Genomic DNA, 25,264 nt, shown 5'->3' with positions numbered 1-25,264 from the left:
ATACAGCGATTCCGAATCTCGCTGCACTTAGCCAAGTAGAGTTATTTTCTTTACATGTTTCAATGCGTGTAAAAGCAAATGACAATACAACATGAAGATTCTTGCCACAATCAACCAAAAAAGCTTCTAATGATTAGCATTTTATTAACATTTCGCCTTTTCATTTTGCATCAAATAAATAAAAGTGATACACGGAATTCGAAATATTTTTTTAATGATGGGTAGCATTTTGGAAATTTGTAGAGAAATGGAACACTTAATGTTGAGGCGCCATTACTGTAATCTGACGCTTAAAATGCCTGCGTTTTTAAATCTAAATATTTCTTTGCTGCAAAATAAATAGTTACACATGGTCATAACTGGTTACCCTATATTCTGCTAATTGGTATTCATATATATATATTTTTTTTTTAAACCGCATAAATGATAAATTGCAGGAACATCGTGTTTTGAAAAGAGGTTACTTCAGTTGTGATTAGTTACCGGTGTAAACCATTTGAAATAGAAACCAATTATATTTTTCCCAAAACAAAAATCGAGGAAAAATGTCCTGAGTGCATAAATTCCTAATTCACAATCAAGAAACTGCATCAATAAACATTGGATTATAATTTGATTTTAGACTCCCAATACGATCCATTAGGAACCACGACAGTTCTGCATGCGGCATGCACTTGGGCAAATGAAATGCATCGGTCTTTAGCGATTCAGAACTGTGTTCTGCATTGCAACAATTTCATACATATTGAGCTAGGAGCTGAAGCGAGCATCTGTTGTTTTAGAGCACGGCACAATTATAGGGAATCAAAAGAAAAATAATTAACTTTATCTAATGCCTGGGAGAGAAGGGTCTCAACCCGAAACGTTACACATTCATTCTCTCCAGAGATGCTGCCTGGCCCAAATTGCTGAGTTACTCCAGCTTTTTGCGTCTATCTTCGATGTAAACCAAAGATCATACTGCGGAGCCAAGATCAAAGATCATAGATTGGAGCGGTGACGGAAGCCGGTTACGGAAATGGCGCTGAGGATTACCCATGATCTATTACGGGTTTTTCGACGAGTGGACTATCTTGCTCCGCTCTATGATCTTTGGTTCAGACAGCACCCATAGCCAGGGTCAAACTCAGGTCTCCGTCTACCTGAAACACTAGCAGAATCAACGATTACATTAATACTTAAAAAAGATAAAGATATAGAAGAACCTGGATCATACAGAGCTATTGCACTGTTAAATACAGATCAAAAAATACTAGCGAAAACACTAGCTAGAAGAAGTAAATACGTTAGTAAATTAATAAATGCAGATCAAACGGGGTTCATACCCAAGAGACAATCATCTAATAATCTGAGACGTCTGCTCAATATAATGCACTCACATAAAACTGAAGAACAAGACATATCAATTATTTCATTGGATGCAGAAAAAGCATTCGATCAAGTTGAATGGGACTACCTGGTTAAAGTATTGCAAAAATTTCAAATGGGAGAGAATTTCATCTTATGGATAAAATTATTATATAATAAGCCTACGGCTAGAATATTAACTAATAATATATTATCTATGAAATTCCAATTATCAAGGGGCAATAGACAAGGATGCTCACTATCCACCGCTGTTATTTGCTCTTGTAATTGAACCTTTAGCTGAAAGAATCAGAACACATCCGAACATCCACGGTTATAATACAAAATATTCAAATAATAAAATATCTTTATACGCAGACGATGTACTATTGTACATCACAAAACCCCAAATTAGTATACCAAACATATTAAACCTAATTGAAGATTTTGGATCTTTCTCAGGATACAGAATAAATTGGAAGAAAAGTGAAATTATGTCGATAAAACCTAAAGACTCAACACACCTCTTAAAATTCTCTTTTAAAATAGCTACAGAAAAATTTAAATATTTGGGAATTGAAATCACTAGAAAATATCAAAAAAGCTATGTTTAATGCAAATTATAGTCCCCTACTTAAGAAATTAAATGCGTTAATCAAATTCTGGAAAACACTTCCAATGTCTTTAATAGGGCGAATAAATGCTATAAAAATGATTTTTCTACCACAAATTCTATACCTATTCCAGTCAATTCCAATATACCTACCAAAAAAGTTTTTTAAAAAACTGGACTCAGACATTACAAATTTTATATGGGACTATAAATCCCACAGAATACAAAGAAAACACTTGAGCAAACCTAAAGAAATGGGTGGTTTAGCACTTCCTAACTTTATGTACTATTATTGGGCAGTATATATCAAAAACATGATTCACCTGCTGGACAATTCTGCCCAGCAGGTGGATTGGATTGTAATGGAGAGAGAGGACTGCTCCCTTGTAATATTAGAGCGATCCTCCTCTCACCAATGAACCTGAATAACACAAAATACAATAAAAATACAATTATACATAGTCCAATTAGAACTTGGAAACAAATAAAACATACCCTAAAATTAAGAAATCTATCTCTTTTATCTCCAATAGTTAATAACCCATCATTTAAACCTTCTATTATAGATAAATCATTTACACAATGGGAAAGAATATGAATTAAAACGCTCTGAGACATGTATGAAACTGGAAAATTATTATCATTCCAACAATTACAATTAAAATACAATTTGAGAAATAATCATTATTTTAAATATTTTCAAATATGTGACAATCTGAAAAAATATACACAAGATTATTATAAAATGCCACCAGATTTACTGGACGAAGCAATGAACACAAAGGCCGAATCAGCAAATTCAATATCATACTTGTATAACATCATTCTAAATATAGAAATACCATCAACCGATGGTATTAGAAGAGATTGGGAACAAGAACTAGCTATAAAAAAAAGAGAGGTGGGATAAACATTTACAAAACGTGCATAAATGCTCGATTAACGTAAGGCACACTCTAATTCAATTTAAGATTTTACATTGATTATACTATTCAAAAACCAAAATAAGTAAACTTTTTCCTAACGTCTCACCTATTTGTGATAAATGCCTATCTCAAGAAGCTACTATAGCGCACTCATTTGTTTTTTGTATAAAAATTCAAAACTTTTGGACTGAAATTTTTGAAATCTTCACAAAATTATTTAAAATAAAATTGATACCAAAACCAGAATGGATTATCTTTGGAACAATGGAAGGCAGCCCTGAACTAAATGTGTTTCAAAAGAATCTATTTAATTACGGGTTAATAACGGGAAAAAAGCTTATACTTAAATTCTGGAAAAACGCTCCTATACCAACAATAAATATGTGGATTTCAAATATGTTTGAAACATTACACCTGGAAGATATGAGACTCCTTCTTGCAGGCAAATCAGACCACGTCCAAAAGACGTGGTCTGCATTTATCGACTTACGACTTAAGGTGCAACAGTACTTTAAAAATAAATGGTGTCAGGATCTGGTAAGGGGGGATGAAAGATAAAAAGTTGGTATATCGCTTTTTGCGCGGTCTTCATAATAGAGCTTTTGTTTCTTTTTCTTTTTTTCTTTTCTATGGCCTATATCTTAACCTTTTTCCCTAACTCTTTGCTTAATGGGTCTTTCTTTTTGATCGCTCTTTCACAATATCACGACTTTCTCTCACTTTCTTTACTTTCTTTATTTCTCTCTCTTTTTAAAGCTTAAAAAAATGAAGTGGTACAATAAATGTAATAAGATATATTTGGCTTGTACTATTGTAATGTACTGTACTAATAAATAAAATTATATTAAAAAAAAACTAAAGGCAGCAACTCTACTGCTGCGCCGTCCACTTGCGCCACCTACATGAGTGTATAGGGAGTATAATAAAAGGCTGACAGTGTAGCCCAGTTTTGAGAATTATCGTGGAGGATGTTTTGTCACCTATTCTTGCTCGTTGCGATCTCTGGATTAGGAAGATGAGGATCCAGTTACAGTAATGTGGGGTGTGCCGAGTCCTAGGTCCAAGAGTTTGGAGATGAGATTGGTTAGAATTATGGTACTGATGGCAGAGCTATTACACAGCCCTGTTAAAAGGCTTGGTTAGTTACCCAATTAACATTAATTGTAGTGGAGAGTAGGCTAAATAACATTGCTCTCAGTTGGCCAATTATTGCAATTGCAGACATCCAGTGAAAATATTGCAAACATTCTAAGTACCAGAGATGAGCAGGCTTGATTTTATCACTAAGCAGGTGTTATAGAGCCATTCAGATGTTCATTCAATTGATTTTTTTTTGGCTGGGTTTTCCATGGTTGGCAGCCAGCTTATGTCATAGATACATAGACAATGGGTGCAGGAGTAGGCCATTCAGCCCTTCGAGGCAGCACCGCCATTCAATGTGATCATGGCTAATCATCCACAATCAGTTCCTGCCTTCTCACCATATCCCTTGATTCCGCTAGCCCTAATAGCTCTATGTAACTCTCTTTCGAATCCATCCAGTGATTCGGCCTCCACTGCCTTATGAGGCAGGCAATTCCACAAATTCACAACTCTCTGTGTGAAAAGGTTTTTCCTCATCTCAGTTCTAAATGGCCCACCCATTATTCTTAAACTGTGGCCCCTGGTTCTGGACTCCTCAAACATCGGGAACATGTTTCCTGCATCTAGCGTGTCCAATTTCTTAATAAATTTATATGTTTCTATAAGATCCTCTCTCATCATTCTAAATTCCAGTGAATACAAGCCCAGTCACTCCATTCTTTCATATGACAGTTCTGCCTATTAACCTCGTGAACCTACGCTGCACTCCCTCAATAGCAAGAATGTCCTTCCTCAAATTAGGAGACCAAAACTGCACACAATACTCCAGGTGTGGTCTCACCAGTGCCCAGTACAACTGCAGAAGGACCTCTTTTTTAAAAACTTTATTAATTTATTGAACATGTTAAAAAATACAAACACAAATAAACTTGTAAGCAATAAAAAAAGAAAATAAAACACAAAGGAAAACAAACAAATAAGTAACTCAAATAATACAAATAATATCGTTCATGTTCAAAAGGGGTAAGAAGAAGTTCGAAAACTTTTCTGGTCCTACCCCCTTTGTTCCTATACTGAACTCTCTATATGAAGGCCAACATGCCATTAGCTTTCTTCACTGCCGGTTGTGACTGTATGCTTACTTTCAGTGACTGATGTACTAGGACACCCTGGTCTCGTTGAACTTCCCCTTTTCCTAACCTGACACCATTCAGATAATAATCTGCCTTCCCGGTCTTGCCTCCAAAGTGGATAACCTCACATTTATCCACATTATACTGCATATGTCCACTCACTCAACCAGCCCAAGTCCCTCTGCATCCTCATAGCATCTTCTGCAAATTGGCAAATGTTACTTTTAATTCCTTCATCCTAATCATTAATGTATATTGCAAATAGCTGCGGTCCCAGCACCAAGCCCTGCTGTACCCCACTAGTCGTTGCCTGCCATTCTGAAAGAGACCCGTTCATCCCTACTCTTTGTTTCCTGTCTGCCAACCAATTTTCTATCCATGTCAATACCCTACCCCCCAACACAATGTGCTCTAATTTTGCCCACTAATCTCCTGTGGGACTTTATCAAAGGCTTTCTGAAAGTGCAAGTGCACTACATCCACTGGCTCTCCCTTGTCCATTTTACTTGTTACATCCTCAAAAAATTCCTGATGATTTGTCAAGCATGATTTCCCCTTCGTAAATCCATGCTGACTTGGACCGATCCTGTTACTGGATCGGTGTCTTGCATTAAACAAAACCTATGTCTTGCATTAAACAATTCTGTATGAAATCATTATCAACTGTTATGGGCCAGTTTTTGAGGTCACAGTTTTCAGTGAAATCACTGAATTTGCGTCCTGTTTTATGTTTCTGCTCAGTCCCTGCTTGTTCCGCAGTACTTTCATGTTGACCACTGTGATCGTCATCTGTATCAAAAGCATCAACAATGGGTTGAATATTGCTAGAAAATGCTCCCATGGTTAGTGCACTATCACTGGCTTCAATGGTGTTTGCTTGGCTTGTTTCAACTGTAGGTGTTGACAAACTTGACATTGCAAAATAGTTTGTTAGTTTTTGACATTTAGAAATTTTGTCAGATCGCTTTTCCTTGAGTTGCGTTTTTGGTATCCACTTAAGTACTCTCGTGAACTCATCGTTATTCCTCTAGCGTCTTGACCTCTGTTAAAAAGGGAAAAAAATCACATTAGCTACAGCAGAACAGCCAACTACAACATCTGTGCTACTGACTCTCAAACTTTGGGATTGTTGAAATATATACAACAAAAAATTAATCAATTTGAGTTGTGCGACTATTGTCGCATGCTTTGAAAGGAAACCCCTTCTCAGAAAGTAAAGCGCCTTTTTTAAAGATTTATAATAAATAACCAAAAAGGCTAAACTAGGCTATGTTCAAGCTAGCCTACGCTAGGCTAGACTACGTTAGGCAAGACTAGGCCACCAAAACTCATAGGCTAAGGTAATGTAACACAATTTTACCATTATTTGAACACTTTTCATAATAAACATCTGCAATTTAACACAAATTCACCCTTTTATTACTTTTTCATTAATATAGTATTAGCCTAGGCTTTGCGGTTGTAGCCTACCTTCCATTCACCTCTTCATAAAAACAATAGGCTTAGACTAATCTAACACGATTTCACCTTTATCACTTACCTTATTATTCTAAATACAACATTTTTTGTCCAGATCGAAAACACGAGTGCTATCACAACGTGATAGTCATGCGATTCACGTTAGCAGTGTGATTGCCTTTTCAACGGCTCCCCTTTTTTGTTACGACAAGTCATCTACTGTTTGTATCTACCAAAGAAGATATTTTTATTACCTTTTAATTTTTACTGTATTTTAATTGTACATAGGTAAATTGTTATTATTTATAGTAATAGTATTATATGTTTAGTATATTTTAAGGTTTTATAAGATTATTCGTGTAAATAAAAAAAGTTACTGAAATGTTGTCCTTTACAGTGACCGCAAGCAACAAAATATGCTTTCATTTTTTCGATTATGGCTAGCCCAAGATAAATAATTTTAATAAAAGTTTTAATTTCTGCCATAAATGTTGATAGTGTTTTAAATTATTTATAATTATTTTATCTATGTCATTAAAACTAAGATCTTGACCGCTTTCGACTTTCGTGATTTCCGAGAGAACGCCGCTACTTACGGCTGTCATTTTTGACCACCTCGCTCTGTCCCCCTCCGCCAGAGTGGACTGGAGGATTTTTCCCATCGATGAGAGTTATTAATGTTTTGAAAAATGTCACCATTCTCTCTGCTGCCCCCGCTGGTGGCAGGGGGAGGGACTATAAAACCCGGAAGTGTCATGCCTCACTCAGTCTCTGCGAGACGGAGGAAGCGAGAGGGTCATGGCTCTCTGAGCTGAGAATAACACTGAACGCATGTCCACTCCACGGTGAGTCCCCTCGATGTGGCTTTCAGAAAATGTGTTTTCAGAAAACGTGTGTGTTGCTTGCAAAGTGTTTGCCCAATTGGCTTGGCTTTTAAAAACGTTTCAGAAAACCTGTGTGTTGCTTGCAAAGTGTTTGCCCAATTGGCTTGGTTTTAAAAGACTTTTCAAAAAACATGTGTGTTGCTTGCAAAGTGTATGCCCAATTGGCTTGGCTTTTAAAGACTTTTCAGAAAACGTGCGTGTTGCTTGCAAGGTCTTTGCCCATTCAGCTTGGTTTTTAAAGACTTTTCAGAAAACGTGTGTGTTGCTTGCAAAGTGTTTGCCCAATTCAGAAAACGTGTGTGTTGCTTGCAAAGTGTTTTCCCGATTGGCTTGGCTTTTAAAGACTTTTCAGAAAATGTGCGTGTTGGCTGGCAAAGTGTTTGCCCAATTGGCTTGGCTTTTAAAGATTTTTCAGAAAACGTGAGTGTTGGCTGGCAAAGTGTTTGCCCAATTGGCTTGACTTTTAAAGACCTTTCAGAAAACGTGCGTGTTGCTTGCAAAGTGTTTGCCCAATCGGCTTGGCTTTTAAAGACATTTCAGAAAACGTGTGTGTTGCTTGCAAAGTATTTGCCCGATCGGCTTGGCTTTTAAAGAGTTTTCAGAAAACATGTGTGTTGCTTGCAAAGTGTTTACCCATTTCCACAGTACATAGTCATATATTTAGTATGAAAATATTGATCATGGATAGACAATTACACAAAATATAGATAATTTAGATGTTCTTATGACATGATTGTGCAAAAAATTATGATTTTGATTATCTTGAGAGTGGATGTTTGTGGATTTTGAACACATGTCTGTGTAAAACGGCCCTTGCCTGCTGCAGTGTTATAAACTGTAAAATTTATGGAAGTTAAACATTCAATTCCTTCGATTTGGCATGGAAATTCATGACAAAGTGAGATTTAAAAATCATGTTATTTTTGTGAACTTTTGTGTGATGGGATCAGTTTGTTATTTGGATAGTATGGCTATTAAAAAAATTATGTTTAGTCTTTTCTAAAGAATTGGATAGATGTTCAGATCTAATAATTGAATTTAGATGAATTTAATTGATTTGATGACACTTATGAATATGATTTTTGTTCAGTATTTGTTCAGGATTTTTAACGTTTAACTTGTGTTAGGCATTTTGTTGAACAAAATCATTTTTTGTTCTAAAACAGAAAATAAAAACTTGTTTCTACTTAATGCTGTTCAGTGGGTTTTTTCTTTACATTTTTCAGATGACTCCGAAGAAGAAATGCAAAATTGTCAATCCAAATGCCCAGCCTGGCATAGCTGGAGCTCTCCTTGAAGTGAATTCTGGAAGTGGTGGCGCTGCCCAAGCAGATACGGCTCGCCTGTAGTCCGTCTGTCTTTTCCTTTTTTTTTGCTTTCTTTTGGCTTGTTAGATGTATGTTTATTTTATTTTTAGTTGTGTATGTGTGGGGGGTGGGAGAAAATTGTTTTTAGTCTCTTCCTTCGGGGGGGGGGGGGGGATACGACCTTTTCTTTGTCGTATCACCGTCTCCGTCTCCTTCTGCGCTGAGGCCTAATCGCGGAGCCGGCGGCCTCCAACTGGGACCGACCTCGGGGCTCCGGAGGCAGAGCCAGGACTTGCTTACCATCGCGAAGCTGGTCGATTTCGGGGCTGTGGTGGCGCTGCGGAGACGGCCCGACTTCGGGGCCTCGGAGGCTTCGGCCGCGGGCTCAGTGGACAACAATGCCGGGAGCTCGCAGGTCCCAGGTTGGTGACCGATTCTCCGGAGCTTCCGCAACAGCTTCATCCGCTGGACTGGAGAGTGGCAGCTTCGTCCTCCCCGGGCCGCGGACAATAAACAATAGGTGCAGGAGTAGGCCATTTGGCCCTTCGAGCCAGCACCGCCATTCAATGCGATCATGGCTGATCATCCCCAATCAGTACCCCGTTCCTGCCTTCACCCCATATCCCCTGACTCCGCTATTTTTAAGAGCCCTATCTAGCTCTCTCTTGAAAGCATCCAGAGAACCTGCCTCCACCGCCCTCTGAGGCAGAGAATTCCACAGACTCACCACTCTCTGTGAGAAAGTGTTTCCTCGTCTCCGTTCTAAATAGCTTACTCCTTATTCTTAAACTGTGGCCCCTGGTTCTGGACTCCCCCAACATTGGGAACATGTTTCCTGCCTCTAGCATGTCCAAGCACTTAACAATCTTATATGTCTCAATGAGATCTCCTCTCATCCTTCTAAACTCCAGAATGTCCAAGCCCAGCTGCTCCATTCTCTCAGCATATGACAGTCCCGCCATCCCGGGAATTAACCTTGCGGAGTTTGAACCGGCCCATTCGCGGAGCTCGGATTCGGCCGCGGGACTGCCGTCACCCGGCGGGTGGCCCAACATCGAAAGCCTGGATCGCCTCAACGCAGAGGGAGAACAAGGAAGGAGAGCAAGGACTTTAAGACTTTTGCCTTCCATCAGTGAGGTGCCTGGTAGACTCACTGTGATGGATGTTAAACTGGGTTCATTGTGTGTTCTGTTATTTTATTTGTTTGTTATGACTGCAAGGTATGCCATTTTGTTCAAACTGGAGACAGTTTGAATGACAATAAAGGATACTTTATACTTTAATTTCTCTGTCATGCCCGAGTCTTAAAAATGGACATATCTTGTACTCGTATGGTACACAAAAATGCTGGAGAAACTCAGCGGGTGCAGCAGCATCTATGGAGCGAAGGAAATAGGTGACGTTTCGGGCCGAAACCCTTCTTCAGACTGATGGGGGGTGGGGGGGAGAAGGAAGGAAAAAGGGAGGAGGAGGAGCCCGAGGGCGGGGGGATGGGAGGAGACAGCTCGAGGGTTAAGGAAGGGGAGGAGACAGCAAGGGCTAGCAAAATTGGGAGAATTCAATGTTCATGCCATCCGGACGCAAACTACCCAGGCGGAATATGAGGTGCTGTTCCTCCAATTTCCAGTGTTGCTCACTCTGGCAATGGAGGAGACCCAGGACAGAGAGGTCGGATTGGGAATGGGAGGGGGAGTTGAAGTGCTGAGCCACCGGGAGTTCAGGTAGGTTATTGCGGACTGAGCGGAGGTGTTCGGCGAAACGATCGCCCAACCTCCGCTTAGTCTCACCGATGTAAATCAGCTGACATCTAGAGCAGCGGATGCAGTAGATGAGGTTGGAGGAGATACAGGTGAACCTTTGTCGCACTTGGAACGACTGCTTGGGTCCTTGAATGGAGTCGAGGGGGGAGGTGAAGGGACACGTGTTGCATTTCTTGCGGTTGCAACGGAAAGTGCCCGGGGAGGGGGTGGTACGGGAGGGAAGGGAAGAATTGACAAGGGAGTTGCGGAGGGAGCGGTCTTTGCGGAAGGCAGACTTGGGGGGAGATGGGAAGATGTGGCGAGTGGTGGGGTCACGTTGGAGGTGGCGGAAATGGCGGAGGATTATTTGTTGTATTTGCCGGCTGGTGGGGTGAAAGGTGAGGACTAGGGGGACTCTACCCTTGTTGCGAGTGCGGGGAGGGGGAGATAGAGCAGTGTTGCGGGGTATGGAAGAGACCCTGGTGCGAGCCTCATCTATGGTGGAGGAGGGGAATCCCCGTTCCCTGAAGAGCGAGGACATTTCCGATGCCCTGGTGTGGAACGTCTCATCCTGGGAACAGATGCGGCGTAGGCGGAGGAATTGGGAGTAGGGGATGGAGTCTTTACAGGGGGCAGGGTGGGAAGATGTGTAGTCCAGATAGCCATGTGAGTCAGTGGGTTTGTAGTGTATGTCGGTCAGAAGTCTGTCCCCTGCGATGGAGATGGAATGGTAGGGAAGTGTCGGAAATGGTCCAGGTGTATTGGAGTGCCGGATGGAAGTTGGTGGTGAATACCTCCAACTTGTACTCGTATACCTCATTTGGAAAAAGTGAGTCTGAATGGGAAAGTAGTGAGCAGAAAAACATGCCATGCGAGAAAAAACTTGTAGTTTACAATGCCAAGGTTGAAAAGTTTGGAGGAAAAACCAGGTGTACAGAGTTGCTTATTGGTTGCAGTCTGAGGGTTATGTTGATGCTACTGATTATATAACGCGCACACACAAAGGCACCTAAATAAATTTTAAATACACGTACAGCGAACATACAGCAGCCTCAGCAACTGCATCGAAATAAATCGCAGGTACTGGGACAGAGAACACGCACAAGCACAGCAAATACAAAATAAATAACGTTTTAAAACCACGCAAACACCCTTTTCCCGCTTAATTTGCAGCCAGACTCGTCGCGGGGGGTGGGGGTGCGTGTAGGTGCCGGTTTTAGTAAAGGTAGGAGGGAGGGCGGGTGGGACACAGATGTGCAAACCGGAGATACTAGAGGAGCTGTGGTATATTTAGTATATAGAGCTCCTCTAGTATCTCTGGTGCAAACTGGAGATAGCGCGAGTGTGTGTGTCAGTGATTGGTGGGAGGGAGCAAAGATCCTATAGCTCTGCTATAAGATCTTTGGGAGGGAGCGGATACATAGTGGTGGTGGTGGGGGGCTTCAACCCATCTTTTTGCTCCCACTCCCTCGGCAGCCATCTGGTGTCCCGGGCAGGCGGGGCGAGGCGAGGCGGGGAGGGCGGAGCAGCTGCAGCGGGCGGGCACCAGGGCACCAGGGCGGGGGGAGGGGAGGGTCGGTCGGGTCGCCGGCTTGAGGGAGCGAGGGAGCGAGGGAGCGAGCACCGGGCATCAGCGGGCGGGTGGGCGTCGGTCGAGCCGGAGGCCCGGGCTGAAGGAAGGAAGGAAGGGAGAGGAGAGGCCACACCACACACACGCACCCATGGCCGAGGCGCCCCGTCCCACCGCGGCGCAACCGGCCGACGAGCCGCTCTTCAAGGAGGTGAAGTTCTTCGTGGTGGGAGACATCGATCATCGGGTGAGTTGTTGTTTTGGAGACAGACAGAGATGGAGGGAAGGCCGGCCCGGCCGATCCTCGCCCCCAATAACCCTCTCCACACTAACTAACCACAGCCCAGGCTCAGGGCCCTGGGCCTGTGGATACCCTCCCTCCCTCCCTCCGTGTTTACCCCACGGGGCCAGCACCAGCAGCAGCAGTTGCAGCAGCAGCGCCCGATAACGATGTTGTTGCCTCCCTCCTACTATTATTTATTTTTGTTTTTCCTTTGCCAAATAGTGGGCTATTCACGCTCAACCCTTGAGAGCAGGATGTGTTGGGGTTGTACTTCCTGCCACATAGTGGGGAGCAGACAGCCCGCTTCTTGTAATGTTCAGAGGCTGGCAGTGAAAGGAGGGGGAGGGGGGGTAAGTTTATCTGTTAGATTTATGTAGAAACAAGGGGATTACAGCTGCTGGTTTTCCACTGAAAGACACAACGTGCTGGAGTAACTCACAATGTCAGGCTGCATCCCTGGGAAGGGATAGACACAACGTGCTGGAGTAACTCACAATGTCAGGCTGCATCTCTGGAGAAAAGGGATAGACACAACGTGCTGGAGTAACTCACAATGTCAGGCTGCATCTCTGGAGAAAAGGGATGGGTGACATTTCAGGTCGGGATCCTTCAGAGATCGCTGGAAAAGGATCCAAGCGGTGCCAGGGATCTGATGAGTTACTCCAGCATTTTGTGTCTTTTATTAGATTTAATACTGTGATGTGTACTGTGGTACAGTGAAAATTTTTGCATGCTATCCAAACATTTAGGTTTATTATTGTCACGTGCACTGACGTACAGTGAAAAACTTTGCTTTGCATACTATCCAAACTGATCATACATTTAGATTTGGGTTTATTTTTTTCATGGGTACCCAACGTACAGTGAAAATATTTTTTTGTAAGCTATCCAAGCTGATCATGAATTTAGTTTTATGCTTATTATTGTCACATGTACTGAGTACAGTGAAAAGCTTTGGTGTGCACGCTATCCAAACATATCTGAAAGTTAGGTTGGCACAAAATGCTGGAGTAACTCAGCGGATGGAACGGGCAGTATCTCTGGATAGAAAGAATGGGTGATGTTTTGGGTCGAGACCCTTGTTTATGTTTAGGTTTATTAGACATATTATTGTCATATATACTGAGGAACAGAAGAAAGCTTTGTTTTGCTTACTATCCAAACAGATAATAAATTGAGGTTTAGTTTTATTATTGTTTTATGTACTGAGGTACGGAGAAAAGTTTTATTTTGCTTGCTACCCAAACAGATTATAACTTTAGGTTTAGGTTTATTAGGTTTATTGTCACCAGTACTGAGTTACAGTGTAAAGCTGTTTTTGCATGTTATCCAAACAGATCAGACACTTGCATGTAAGCATGTTGAACAATAGAGCAAAGGGGAAGATATAGAGTGCAGAACATAGTTCTCAGCATTGTAGAATATCAGTTTCATAGACACAGTCCAATGTCCACATTGGGATACAAGTGAATTGGTTAGTATCCTGGCTTATAAGAAGGACTGTTCGGAAGCCTGACAACAGAGTGGACGAATCGGGGCAAAAATGTGAGACTGGGACTGCAACAAACACTGGAGAAGAAAGTATAGTTTATTGGCCAAGTATTCACATACAAGGAATTTGCCTTGGTGCTCCGGCCACAAGTAATAACATGACATACAGTGACAGTTACGAATGACTCAGAAGCCACTAAACATTAATAACAATAATAAAACATTTATGATAAAACACCATTGATCAAGCATGTGAAACAACAAAATACCAGATCAAAGGGAGGCTACAAATTTTGGCTGTTGAGTAGGGCGAGTAGTCGTGGATAAAAACTGTTTTTATGTCTGGCTGTGGCAGCTTTGACACTCTGGAGTTGCCTTCCAGAGGGAAGTGACTCAAAGAGTTTGTGGCCAGGGTGTGAGGGGTCAGAGATGATCTTGCCCGCTCGCTTCCTGGCCCTTGCAGTGTACAGTTCATCAATGGAGGGAAGGTTGCAGCTAATAACCTTCTCTGCTGATCGGCCGATTCGCTGCAGCCTCCAGGTGCCGTGCTTGGTGGCTGAGTCAAACCAGACCATGATGGAGAAGGTGAGAACAGACTCTACGATGGCCGTGTAGAATTGGACCATCATTACCTGTGGCAGATTGTGCTTCCTCAGCTGCCGTAGGAAGTACATCCTCTGTTGTGCCTTTTTGACTGTGGATTCGATGGTAGCCCCCCACTTAAGGTCCTTGGAGGTGATGGTTCCCAGGAACTTAAAAGACTCCACATAAGTAACTGTGGCGTTGTTGATGGTGAGTGGGGTGAGGGGAGGGGGAGCTCTCCTAAAGTCTACAATCAATTCCACTGTCTTAAGAGCATTGAGCTCCAGGTTTTTGCGACGGCACCAGGATGCCAGCTGTGACACTTCCTGTCTGTAGGCAGATTCCTCTCCATCCTGGATCAGTCCAATCAGGGTTGTGTCGTCCGCAAACTTGAGAAGCTTGACAGAGGTGTCTGGAGGTGCAGTCATTGGTGTAGAGAGAGTACAGGAGAGGAGAGAGTACGCAGCCTTGCGGTGCTCCTATGCTGAGCGTTTGCGGGTCCGAGATGTGCTTTCCCAGCCTCACATGCTGCTTCCTGTCAGTCAGAAAGCTGGTGATCCACCGACAGATATCCCCATATGGGGATAAATCAAATACAACACAATAGAATAAATCATGACACAAGCATTCAAAAGAGAGTTAGAGCTCTTAGGGTTAGCGGAATTAAGGGGTATGGGGAGAAGGCAGGAACGGGGTGATGATCAGCCATGATCACATTGAATGGCGGTGCTGGCTCGAAGGGCCGAATGGCCTATTCTTGTACCTATTGTCTATGTATCTATGAACTGCAGATGCTGGAACCTGAAGCACAACACAAAATGCTGGAGGAATTTGGTGGATTAGGCAGCATTTGTGGAGGGCATGGACAGATGGCCATTGTTCAGATTCCGATTCAGATTCAATTTTAATTGTCATTGTCAGTGTACAGTACAGAGACAACGAAATGCAGTTCAGACTGATTTGTAATCATGAAACAAAAAATTGCAAAGGTTGGAACTACAAACAAATTTCTGGAAATACTCAGCAGTTCAGGAAATGGCAGTGGAGAGCAAAGCTATTTTTTCATGTTGATACCTTTTTCATCTCCATTCACTATCCAAACACTTGAAGATTCAGTTATGCTTTTTGAAATGGGCTTCTCATGACAATTTTTACTGCTGAAATTAGTGGAAGAAATATTTGGATCTTGCCTTTTGGATGTCATACAGCCATACAGTGCAGAAATGCCCTTTAGCCCAATTTTCCCACTCTGACCAACATGCCCTATCTACACTAGCTCCACCTGCCTGTGTTTGGCCCATATCCTTCTAAACCTATCAAATCCATGTACCTGTCCAAATGTTTCTTAAACATTGTGATAGTATCTGGCTCATACATCCTCCACCAGCTCGTTCCATACACCCACCACCATTTGTCTAAAAAAATTTGCCCCTCGTGTTCCTGTTATCTTTCCTCTCATATTAAACCTATGGTTCTTGATTCCTCTACTCTGGGTAAAAGACTGTGCATTTATTCCTGCATTTAGCCTTTTCTGTGATCTTTTAGATTTGCTTTAATCAGAAGTGAAAACTATGATTATTCATGTAGAATGTTAGAATTACTGCTTGCTTATGAGTTTGTCAAACGCTTTAACTATCTGCCTTTTTGATGGAATTGGAATTGGAAATGATCCATAATTATGTGATTATGTAATGAGTTTGAAATTAAATATTCTCAGTTATGGAATTCTGAGATAATTGAATGTTGGAAAAACTCATTAGATCTGGCTGCTTCTGAGGGGGGTAGATATGAAGTTTATCATTTCAGTTTGGCCTTGCAGCATCCTTGGAAACATTTCAATCTTGGAGTTGTATACCCCTGTGTTGAGTGTTGAATTGTGAAGTTATCATGTGAAATGCAATTGGTATTTTTTTTGCACGACTATGGAATATACTTCCACTTCTGCTTTTAGTGTTGGATTACGAAAAAAACCTACGTTATGCAAGGTTTTATCTGTTTGCATCTGGATTCTGTTTTTCAACAAGGAGCATATTTTTCAAAAACAGCAAATGCTGTAAATTTGAAACAAAAGCTGAAAATGCTGGAAATATTGAACAAATGGCACAGCATTTGTGGAGTGTGATAGCAGTTACCATTTCAGGTCCATGAACTCCCATTGTCCTGAAAAATTAACTCTTTTGGAGTATTATGTGCTGTTTTGGTTGCCACATTGTATGAAGGATGTGGAGGCTTGGGAAAGGGTGCATGAGATGTTTACCTGAATGTTACCTAGGTTTGGGTGTGTTTTTGCTGGAATGTCGGAGATAAAGGGGCAACTGGGTGAAGTATGAGACGTATAATAATAGTTTTTTCCCCAGGGTGGAAATGTGTAAAACTGGAGGGCATGGGTTTAAGGTGAGAGAGGGAAAGTGTTTTACACAGTGCCTGGAATGCCTTGCAAGGGGAAGTGGTAGAAGCTGATATGAGAGCAACATTTAAGAGGCATTCGGACAGACACGTGAACAGGCACGGAATAGAGGGATTTGGACCAGGTGCAGGCAGATGGAATTAGTTTCAATTGGCTTAACGTTCAGTGCAGACAATACAGATAACCCTTGTTATAACTGACCATGGGGGAGGGGGAATGGTGCTGGATAATGCCGATCGCCTGCAATAATCAAGTATGGGGAGGTAAAGATTAGAAAAACAGCCATACACTAAACAAGACACACATTAGGGCAGCACGGTGGTGCAGCGGTGGAGTTGCTGCCTTACAGCGCCAGAGACCCAGGTTTGATCCTGACCACGGGTGCTGTCTGTACGGAGTTTGTACATTTTCCCCCTGACCTGCATGGGTTTCTCCGGGTGCTCCGGTTTTGTCTCACACTCAAGTTGTACAACTTTGTAGGTTCATTGGCTTGGTATAATTGTAAATTGTGCCTGTGCGTGTGCGATAGTGTTAATGTGTGGAGATCGCTGGTTGGTGCGAACTCAATGGGCCGAAGGGCCTGTTCCCACGCTTTATCTCTAAACTAAACTAAACAATAAACAGGAAAGGGTACAAAATACATAATATGCAATACTTCCACTTATTTACAAGCATTGTAAATAAATAGAAGAAAGTTTACATACTGTAAATTCATTTACCCTATGTAGATGATGGGTGAGCTTGTTGTGTTGTGAATGGATGCTTCAGTTACAACAGATTCTGCCTGCTATTTATCAGTTACAAAGAGCTCTGTAATAAGGAGGGTAGTCTGTACATGCCAAAAGGGCTGGTCTTATGCTGTACTATGTTCTAATACTTGTATGCATAGAGCAATTAATAAAGCCAATCATTTATCAAACAAGGACACCAACTGACTAGAAGATTGTGCTGCTGACTCTCGTCAGCAGCGGCCTCTGCAGTCCGTCTGCGTTTTTATTATTTTATGTCTTATGTTTTTATGTAGTTTTTGTTATTTTTGTTGGGGTATGTGTGTGGGGGGGTGGGGGTAACTTTTAAATCTCTCCCTGCACGGGAGACCCGACCTTTTCTTTGTCGGGTCTCCGTTGTCGTTGGGGCTGCAACGAGGAGCGGCCTCCAACAGGAAGACCGGGGGCTGTGGTGCCGACTACTCACCTCACCGTCGCGGAGCTGGCCGAGTACAGAGCGGGTGGAGCTGTGGTGGACGCTGCTGCAGCACGACCCCCGGAGATTCGGTGGCTGCAACTGCGGGTCTGGCGGGCGGCACCGGGAGCCCGCTTTTCAGGGCTTCCGCAACGGCGACTTCTCCCGCCCGAGTTGCGGGGTTGAAGAGCACCTGAGCGGGGCCTTACAGCACCGCCCCGCGCGGCTTGGAATGGCTGCGGGACTGCGAGCGCGCGCCGGGGGCTGCGCCAAGACCCGGTGTGCGGCCTTGCATCACCCGGCGTGGCTTTAATGGCTGCGGGACAATTCGCCATCGCCCGCCAGGGGCTTTGACTTTGACTTTGACTCTGACATCGGGGGGGAGAGTGCAGTGGAGAGATACGTTTTTTTGGCCTTCCATCACAGCGATGTGATGGATGTTTATGTAAATTATGTTGTGTCTTGGGTCTATTTGTTTGTAATGTATGGCTGCAGAAACGACATTTCGTTTGGACCTCAAGGGGTCCAAATGACAATAAATTGAATTGAATTGAATTGAATTGAATTGAAGATGTTCGGCGAGAAATAAAATCAGAAGTTGGTATTAAGGAACATCTTGGAGAAAGTAAAATATGTTGGAGGAGGGTTTCAGGGAGCGAAATCCAGAATTTTAGCATCACAACAGTGTGGAATTTAATTCAATAATGATCAAATGGCCAAAATTCGATGAGTGCTTATTCCTCAGTAGAATGGAGGGGAGTGGAATTATGCATGGGCGAATTTGAAAACAAGGATATATCAGGCTCATTTAGGGCAAATGGAATAATGCAGGTCAGAGCACTGGCAGCTCATGTTTGGATGTTTACAAAGAGTGGAGAAAGGGAGGCCTTTGCTAAGATTGGAAATAACGAGTCACACATGAGCAAACTTCATGTATGACTTTAGTGATCACCTAACCATATATTTGGTAATAAGAATTATTTCACTTCATCTGTTTAATCACTTTGCCATCTGCAATTTTCAGACCTTATGTTTTTAAACATTTGTCAATTCTTTCTAAAATGGGAATGTCTAAAATACAGTAGACATAAGAGGTTACAAATTGTGCCTGTTTCTGCGACTGCAGTTCCAAAGTTAATATACATGAAACTTGTTTCCTGTTTGTGATTTACTGCATAACTAGTTGATAAATTCTAGATTTTTGGCTAAAAGCAAGGCTTGAACTAATAATACGATTTTAGGTAGGCACGTGACTGTTTAATTAGACATTTCAGAGTAAACGGGTTGGACATTTCAGAATATTCCGTGTGCCATAAACCTGGATTAAGGCTGGTATTTTACTGCAAGTCTACTTGAAACGGTAAACATTTGAGCCATCGTAAAATATGCACATTACTTTTGTGCAAAGCATGGAACCTAATTGAAAAGTCTTAGATTAGATGTTTTGAGTGCTGTTAATGCCAAATTGTGTCTTTATTGCAAGTTTGATGAAAGACTGTTAAATTGAGTTGATTCAACATGACTATTTAAAGGTGCACGTGCACCTCTTCCAACCTCATCTATTGCATTTGGTGTTCACGGCAAGAGTTTCGCTGAACACTTGCACTCTGAACGACAAAGCCTGCTGGAACTCGGCCGGGACGCCCATCGCTGACCAACCTCTGAGGTGGAACTGTCTAGTAGGCCCAGCTTGTTCGGCACTGTCTCTGATGGGACCGGGAACCCGCCGAAGGCTCGTCGGAGTTCACCTGAAGGCTCACGGTTGGCAGGACCGTGCCCATGTGCTCGGTGGGACCGGGAACCTGCCGGAAGGCTTGGCCAACGACATAAATGGGAGGGAGGTGGAGAAGTCGGACACGAGGAGCAAGGGCCAGTGGGGGGATGAACTGGGTTAATACCTCGAGCACCATCAAGTAGGCTGCAGGAGGTGTCCCTGAGACATAAAGATGGCCGCACAAAGAGAGCTGCGTTGTTCACGGGCACTGCTCCAGTACATCGAGCACGCAGGCCAACTGGACTTTGAACTGTGAATAATAGCGGCAAAAAAGGCGGCACCCATGTGTAATATATGTAAAATGAATTTAACTGTGCAGTTGCATATGCGACAAAATAAATAACTATTGATTGAACTCTTGGTTGCTGGAACTCCTCCATTGTCAGACTGGGGCCATACAAAGTGGAAGAACAGAACTTCATATTCTGCATGGCTAGCTCTCAGCCCAATGGTATGAACATTGATTTCTCCAATTTCAAGTGATACCCACCCCCAGCCCTCTATCTCTTGCCCTCCCAACCGGTATGCACATATTTCTCCACCACCCTGTCACCCTGTTCCGTTCCTCTCCATACGCTCATCATCTACCCCCCCCCCCCCAATCCCATATCTTCTTTTTATCTCCCTTTTATACCCTCCAAGACCTCTTCCACCCTTATACCTTTGGCTTTACATTTCACTTTTTTCCCCCATATCCTTTTAACCACTAGACATTAACTACTACTCTACCCAACTGTTAATCACTCCCTCTCACCTGTACCCACCTTCAATTACCAGGCTTTGCCCTGACCCCATCTCTTCCAGCTTTTTCCACCTCCACCTCCACCCCACCTCCATGCCATCAGTTTGAAGAAGGGTCCTGACCTGAGGGTCTGTCCATTCCATTCCTTTCACAGTTGCTGCCTGATCTGCTGAGTTGCTTGAGAAATATCCAGCTGATAGTTGGATCAGCTTCTGCAACCTGCACACCTGACACAGTTCAGAACAACATCGAGTTGCATCAAAATCAATGGCACAAACAGGCCATTGGGTTCCATGCTTCCGATGGGTCCTCCCACCAGTCCTTTTTCTCTCTTATGCTTATCTAGCTTTCTCTGCATATGAATAAAAGATGTGGGGGAGAAGCACTGATAATCAAGCTGGTGATTGTCTTTTAACTCAGTTAAATATTTAGCATATTGTTTATCGTTGCATTATTACTGAAGATTGACAGAGCTTGGCTCAGATTAGCCACTAGTTGCCGAAACGGATTGCATCCCAGACAAGCATGAATATGCATTACGGATTTATTTATGTGATGCCTCGAAAGTAAAGCTCTCATTGACTCCATCTATACTTAGCGTTGCCTTGGAAAAGCAACCAACTTCAGCAAAGACTTGTTCCACTTTATTTCTACCTCCCCCTGCTCCCGTCTGGCTGAAAGTACTGAAGCTTAAAGGTGTGCACCACCAGACTGGGGAACAGCTTCTTCTCTTTTGTTATCAGGCTTTTGAGCTGCTATGGCAGACTCCTCCCTGTGAGCCGCAGAGTAGCCGAGGCCGGAGCCCCCGTGGGTCAAAGCTTGCGGCCAGTGGAGTCAGCGAGGCTGGAGCCACCGAAGCTGGCGGAGTTGGCGAGGCCAAAGCCCCCCGCGGGTCAGTGCCGGCAGAGTTGTCGAGGCCGGAGCCTGCGGCTGGCAGAGTTGGCGAGGCAGGAGCCCCCGCTGGTTGGTGTTGGCGGAGCCAAAGGCTGAGGTTGTACTCTGCGAGTCGACGGAACCATGCAGCTGTGGTCTATGGAGGCGTCCGGAGAGGACCAGGTAGTGCCGGTGGACGAGAACGGACCATGTGGAGTGTTGGCGACGCTGGTGGGCGGGTGGGGGAGGGGCATGAACAATGGACAATGGGGACAAGGCGTGGAGGGGGTGGGGGAGAATAAAGGGGGCCCTGGCGCGGATACTGTATATACTTTGTAACTTTGTCAGCGCCCTTATGTGGCGACTTGCATACCAATAGACAATAGGTGCAGGAGTAGGCCATTCGGCCCTTTGAGCCAGTACCGCCATTCAATGTGATCATGGCAGAGCATCCCCAATCAGAACCCCTTTCCTGTCTTCTCCCCATATCCTCTGACTCTGCTATTTTTAAGAGCCCTATTTAGCTCTCTCTTGAAAGCCTCCAGAGAACCTGCCTCCACTGCCCTCTTGAGGCAGAGAATTCCAAAAACTCACCACTCTGGGGAAAAAATGTTTCCTCGTCTCCGTTGTAAATGGCTTACTCCTTATTCTTAAACTGGTGGCCCCTGGTTCTGGACTCCTCCAACATCGGGAACATGTTTCCTGCCTCTAGCGTGTCCAAACCCTTAACAATCTTATATGTTTCAATGAGATATCCCCTCATCCTTCTAAACTCCAGAGTGTACAGCCCAGCCGCTCCATTCTCTCAGCATATGACAGTCCCACTATCCCGGGAATTAACCTTGTTAACCTACGCTGCACTCCCTCAATAGCATGAATGTTCTTCCTCAAATTAGGGGACCAAAACTGCACACAATACTCCAGGTGTGGTCTCACTAGGGCTCTGTGCAACTGCAGAAGGACCTCTTTGCTCCTATATTCGATTCCTCTTGTTATAAAGGCCACCATGCCATTCACTTTCTTCACTGCCTGCTGTACCTGCATGCTTACTGTCATAGACTGATGTACAAGGACCCCCAGATCCCGTTGTACTTCCCCTTTTCCCAACTTGACGCCATTTAGATAGTAATCTGCCTTCCTGTTTTTGCTACCAACGTGGATAACCTCACATTTATCTGCATTAAACTTCATCCCATCAATTTGCATACAGGGCAAATAGATGGACAGAGGATGCCATCTCTCTGGCCCTTCACACTGTCCTGACTCACCTGGACAGACGGGGCACGTATGTGAGGATGCTCTTCATTGACTATAGCTCTGCATTCAATACGGTCATCCCCACCAAGCTCAGCACCAAACTCCACCAGCTAGGCCTCAGCTTACCGATATGCGATTGGATCCTGAACTTTCTCACGGAGCGACCGCAGGCAGTGAGACTGGGCCCGCACCTGTCCCCCACTATCACCCTGAGCACCGGCACACCACAGGGGTGTGTACTAAGCCCCATGCTCTACTCCCTCTTCACTCACGACTGTGTCCCTACATTCGACACCAACACCATCGTGAAGTTTGCAGACGACACAACAGTGATTGGGCTGATCACCAACGGTGATGAAACAAACTACAGAGCGGAGGTGCAGAACCTGGCGGACTGGTGCGCCAATAACAACTTGGCACTAAACACCTCCAAGACCAAGGAGCTGATTATTGACTTCAGGAGGTCCCATACTGGAGAACATTCCCCAATCTCCAGTTACGGGGAAAGTGTGGAGAGAGTGTCCAGCTTTAAGTTTCTGGGCACTCACATTTCAGAAGACCTCACATGGTCCACAAACACCACTGCGCTGGTCAAGAAGGCACAGCAACGACTGTTCTTCCTGAGGACATTAAAAAAGACTGGTCTGCCCCAACAGCTGCTGACAACGTTCTACCGCTGCACCACAGAGAGCATACTAACGCATGGCATTTCTGTGTGGTATCTCAGCTGCACGGAGACGGAGAGGAGAGCTCTTCAGCGCGTCGTCAACAGAGCGCAGCGGATCATCGGGACAGAGCTACCAGCTTTGGAGGGCATCTACCACACGCGGTGCCTCAGGCAGGCCCTCAGCATCCATAAGAACTCATCACACCCCTGTCACGGTCTGTTTCAACTACTTCCCTCTGGCAGACGTTACAAGGCCTTCTACGCCCGAACCTCCAGATTCAGGAACAGTTTTATCCCAAGAGCTATAGCGGCTCTGAACCGGCCCAAATGAGTGCCCCCCCACCCACCCTCTTTGGACAGTCTCCCTCAGATGGTCACGTCAATCAATTCAGCTTGCTTATTTATGTATTGTATTTATTTACCTTTCTTGTACATCAGTGGAGCTGCACACTAAATCTCGTTGCACTGACGTGCAATGACAATAAAAGATATTATTATTATTATCTGCATCTACCCACTCCCCCAACCTGTTCAATGCAAGCAATTTTCACTGTGACTTGTCACGTGTAACAATAAAGCATTCATTCATTCATTTTGAATGGTCCTCGCATAAGTTATATTTTTATCCGATTCACCTCTACCCCATTGTGAACAATAGGCTTTGTCTATGGAACTGTTGCACTAATTTGCTGAGAACTATATTCTCAACTCTGTATCTTCCCCATTGCTTTATCTATTGTACTTGAGTTTGACATGTATTTATGTATAGTGTATCTGATCTGTTTGAATAGCATGCAAAACAAAGTTTTTCACTATAAAAAGTGCTGCCAGAAATTGGAAGATTGTAATGACAATGTCTCATTTTTATTGCAACGTTGGGAGAATAGCCAAGCACTTCACTAGTCGTATCATTTTTCAATTTGGAAGCACAATAAGCTCATACTATTGGTAATAATTGGTGTGATAATCTGTTTTTGTATGTTGATTGCGTCATGGATGTTGTCCAAAACATGTTAAATAAAAAAAACTAAAAAAAAACCCTGCTATTTTTCAAAATTACCCCGTAGGGTGTTTGACCATCAATTGAGATGGTAGTTTGGTCATTGTTTAATCTAATCCAAAATATGGCATCACCAACAGAGCAGTGGTGATGAAGTTGCTAGAATCATAATCAAAACATCTGCTGGAGGAAGTAGTTTTTGCAGGTAAATATATCAATAATGGATTTCTAACCACTCATTTGTCCCTGGTTTTGAATACCCACTTTATGGACATCCTTATATATGACTGTCCCATAATATTAATTAGCATCTAGTCAGACACACGTGCATGGGTTTGTTTCTACAAATTGAAAAATTAGCTTTCTCTCACGTATTTTAGTAATGTTTTTTGCTTCTCATCAGGCTTGTATGTTTAGGAACACGTCATGGAAACAGGCCCTTTGGCCTACTAAGTCCACCCCGACCTTTGATCACACATTCATACTAGTTCTATGTTACCCAGTGCCCTCCATTTATTTATTTGCCTCTGTACTCCACAATTTGAGATTTGTAATAGAAAAAAAATCACATGTGGTTAAAGTGCACATTGTGTGTCTACATTCCGTTTTTATACATTTTGGTTTCACCATGTAGAAATTACAGCAGTGTTTATACATAGTTTCTCCCCCCCCCCCCCCCCCCCCCCCCCCCCCCCCCCCCCATTTCAGGGCACCATAATGTTTGGGACACAGCAATGTGTTATGTAAATGAAAGTAGTCATGTTTAGTATTTTGTTGCATATCCTTTGCATGCAATGACTGCTTGAAGTCTGCGATTCATGGACATCACCAGTTGCTGGGTGTCTTCTCTGGTGATTCTCTGCCAGGCCTGAATTGCAGCATCTTAAGCTTATGCTTGTTTTGGGGGCTAGTCCCTTCAGTTTTCTCAATTTGGTTCAGATCGGGT

General features: G+C 43.4%; 1 protein-coding gene and 1 long non-coding RNA gene across 3 annotated transcripts in view; one reads left to right on the top strand and one right to left on the bottom strand.

Moving 5' to 3' along the window:
* Positions 1-5,712: 5,712 nt before the first annotated feature.
* On the bottom strand, positions 5,713-12,264 carry LOC116987921. Its single transcript, XR_004415828.1, has 2 exons — positions 12,210-12,264; positions 5,713-6,144 (listed from the first exon to the last, which is right to left on the bottom strand). It is a non-coding gene; the product is annotated as an uncharacterized LOC116987921 (long non-coding RNA).
* The window catches only part of paxip1 (PAX interacting protein 1), a 121,220-nt gene continuing 108,060 nt past the window's right edge, over positions 12,105-25,264 (top strand). For both annotated transcript variants that reach the window (XM_033044237.1, XM_033044229.1), the window contains exon 1: positions 12,105-12,307. In XM_033044237.1, the coding sequence (XP_032900128.1) occupies positions 12,212-12,307 (96 nt within the window). In that variant the 5' untranslated portion in view covers positions 12,105-12,211. The remainder of the gene's footprint in view (positions 12,308-25,264) is intronic.

The sequence above is a fragment of the Amblyraja radiata genome, chromosome 2 (assembly GCF_010909765.2).
Source record: "Amblyraja radiata isolate CabotCenter1 chromosome 2, sAmbRad1.1.pri, whole genome shotgun sequence".
NCBI classification, from domain to species: Eukaryota; Metazoa; Chordata; class Chondrichthyes; order Rajiformes; family Rajidae; genus Amblyraja; species Amblyraja radiata.
This window is presented reverse-complemented; position numbering and strand designations above follow the sequence as displayed.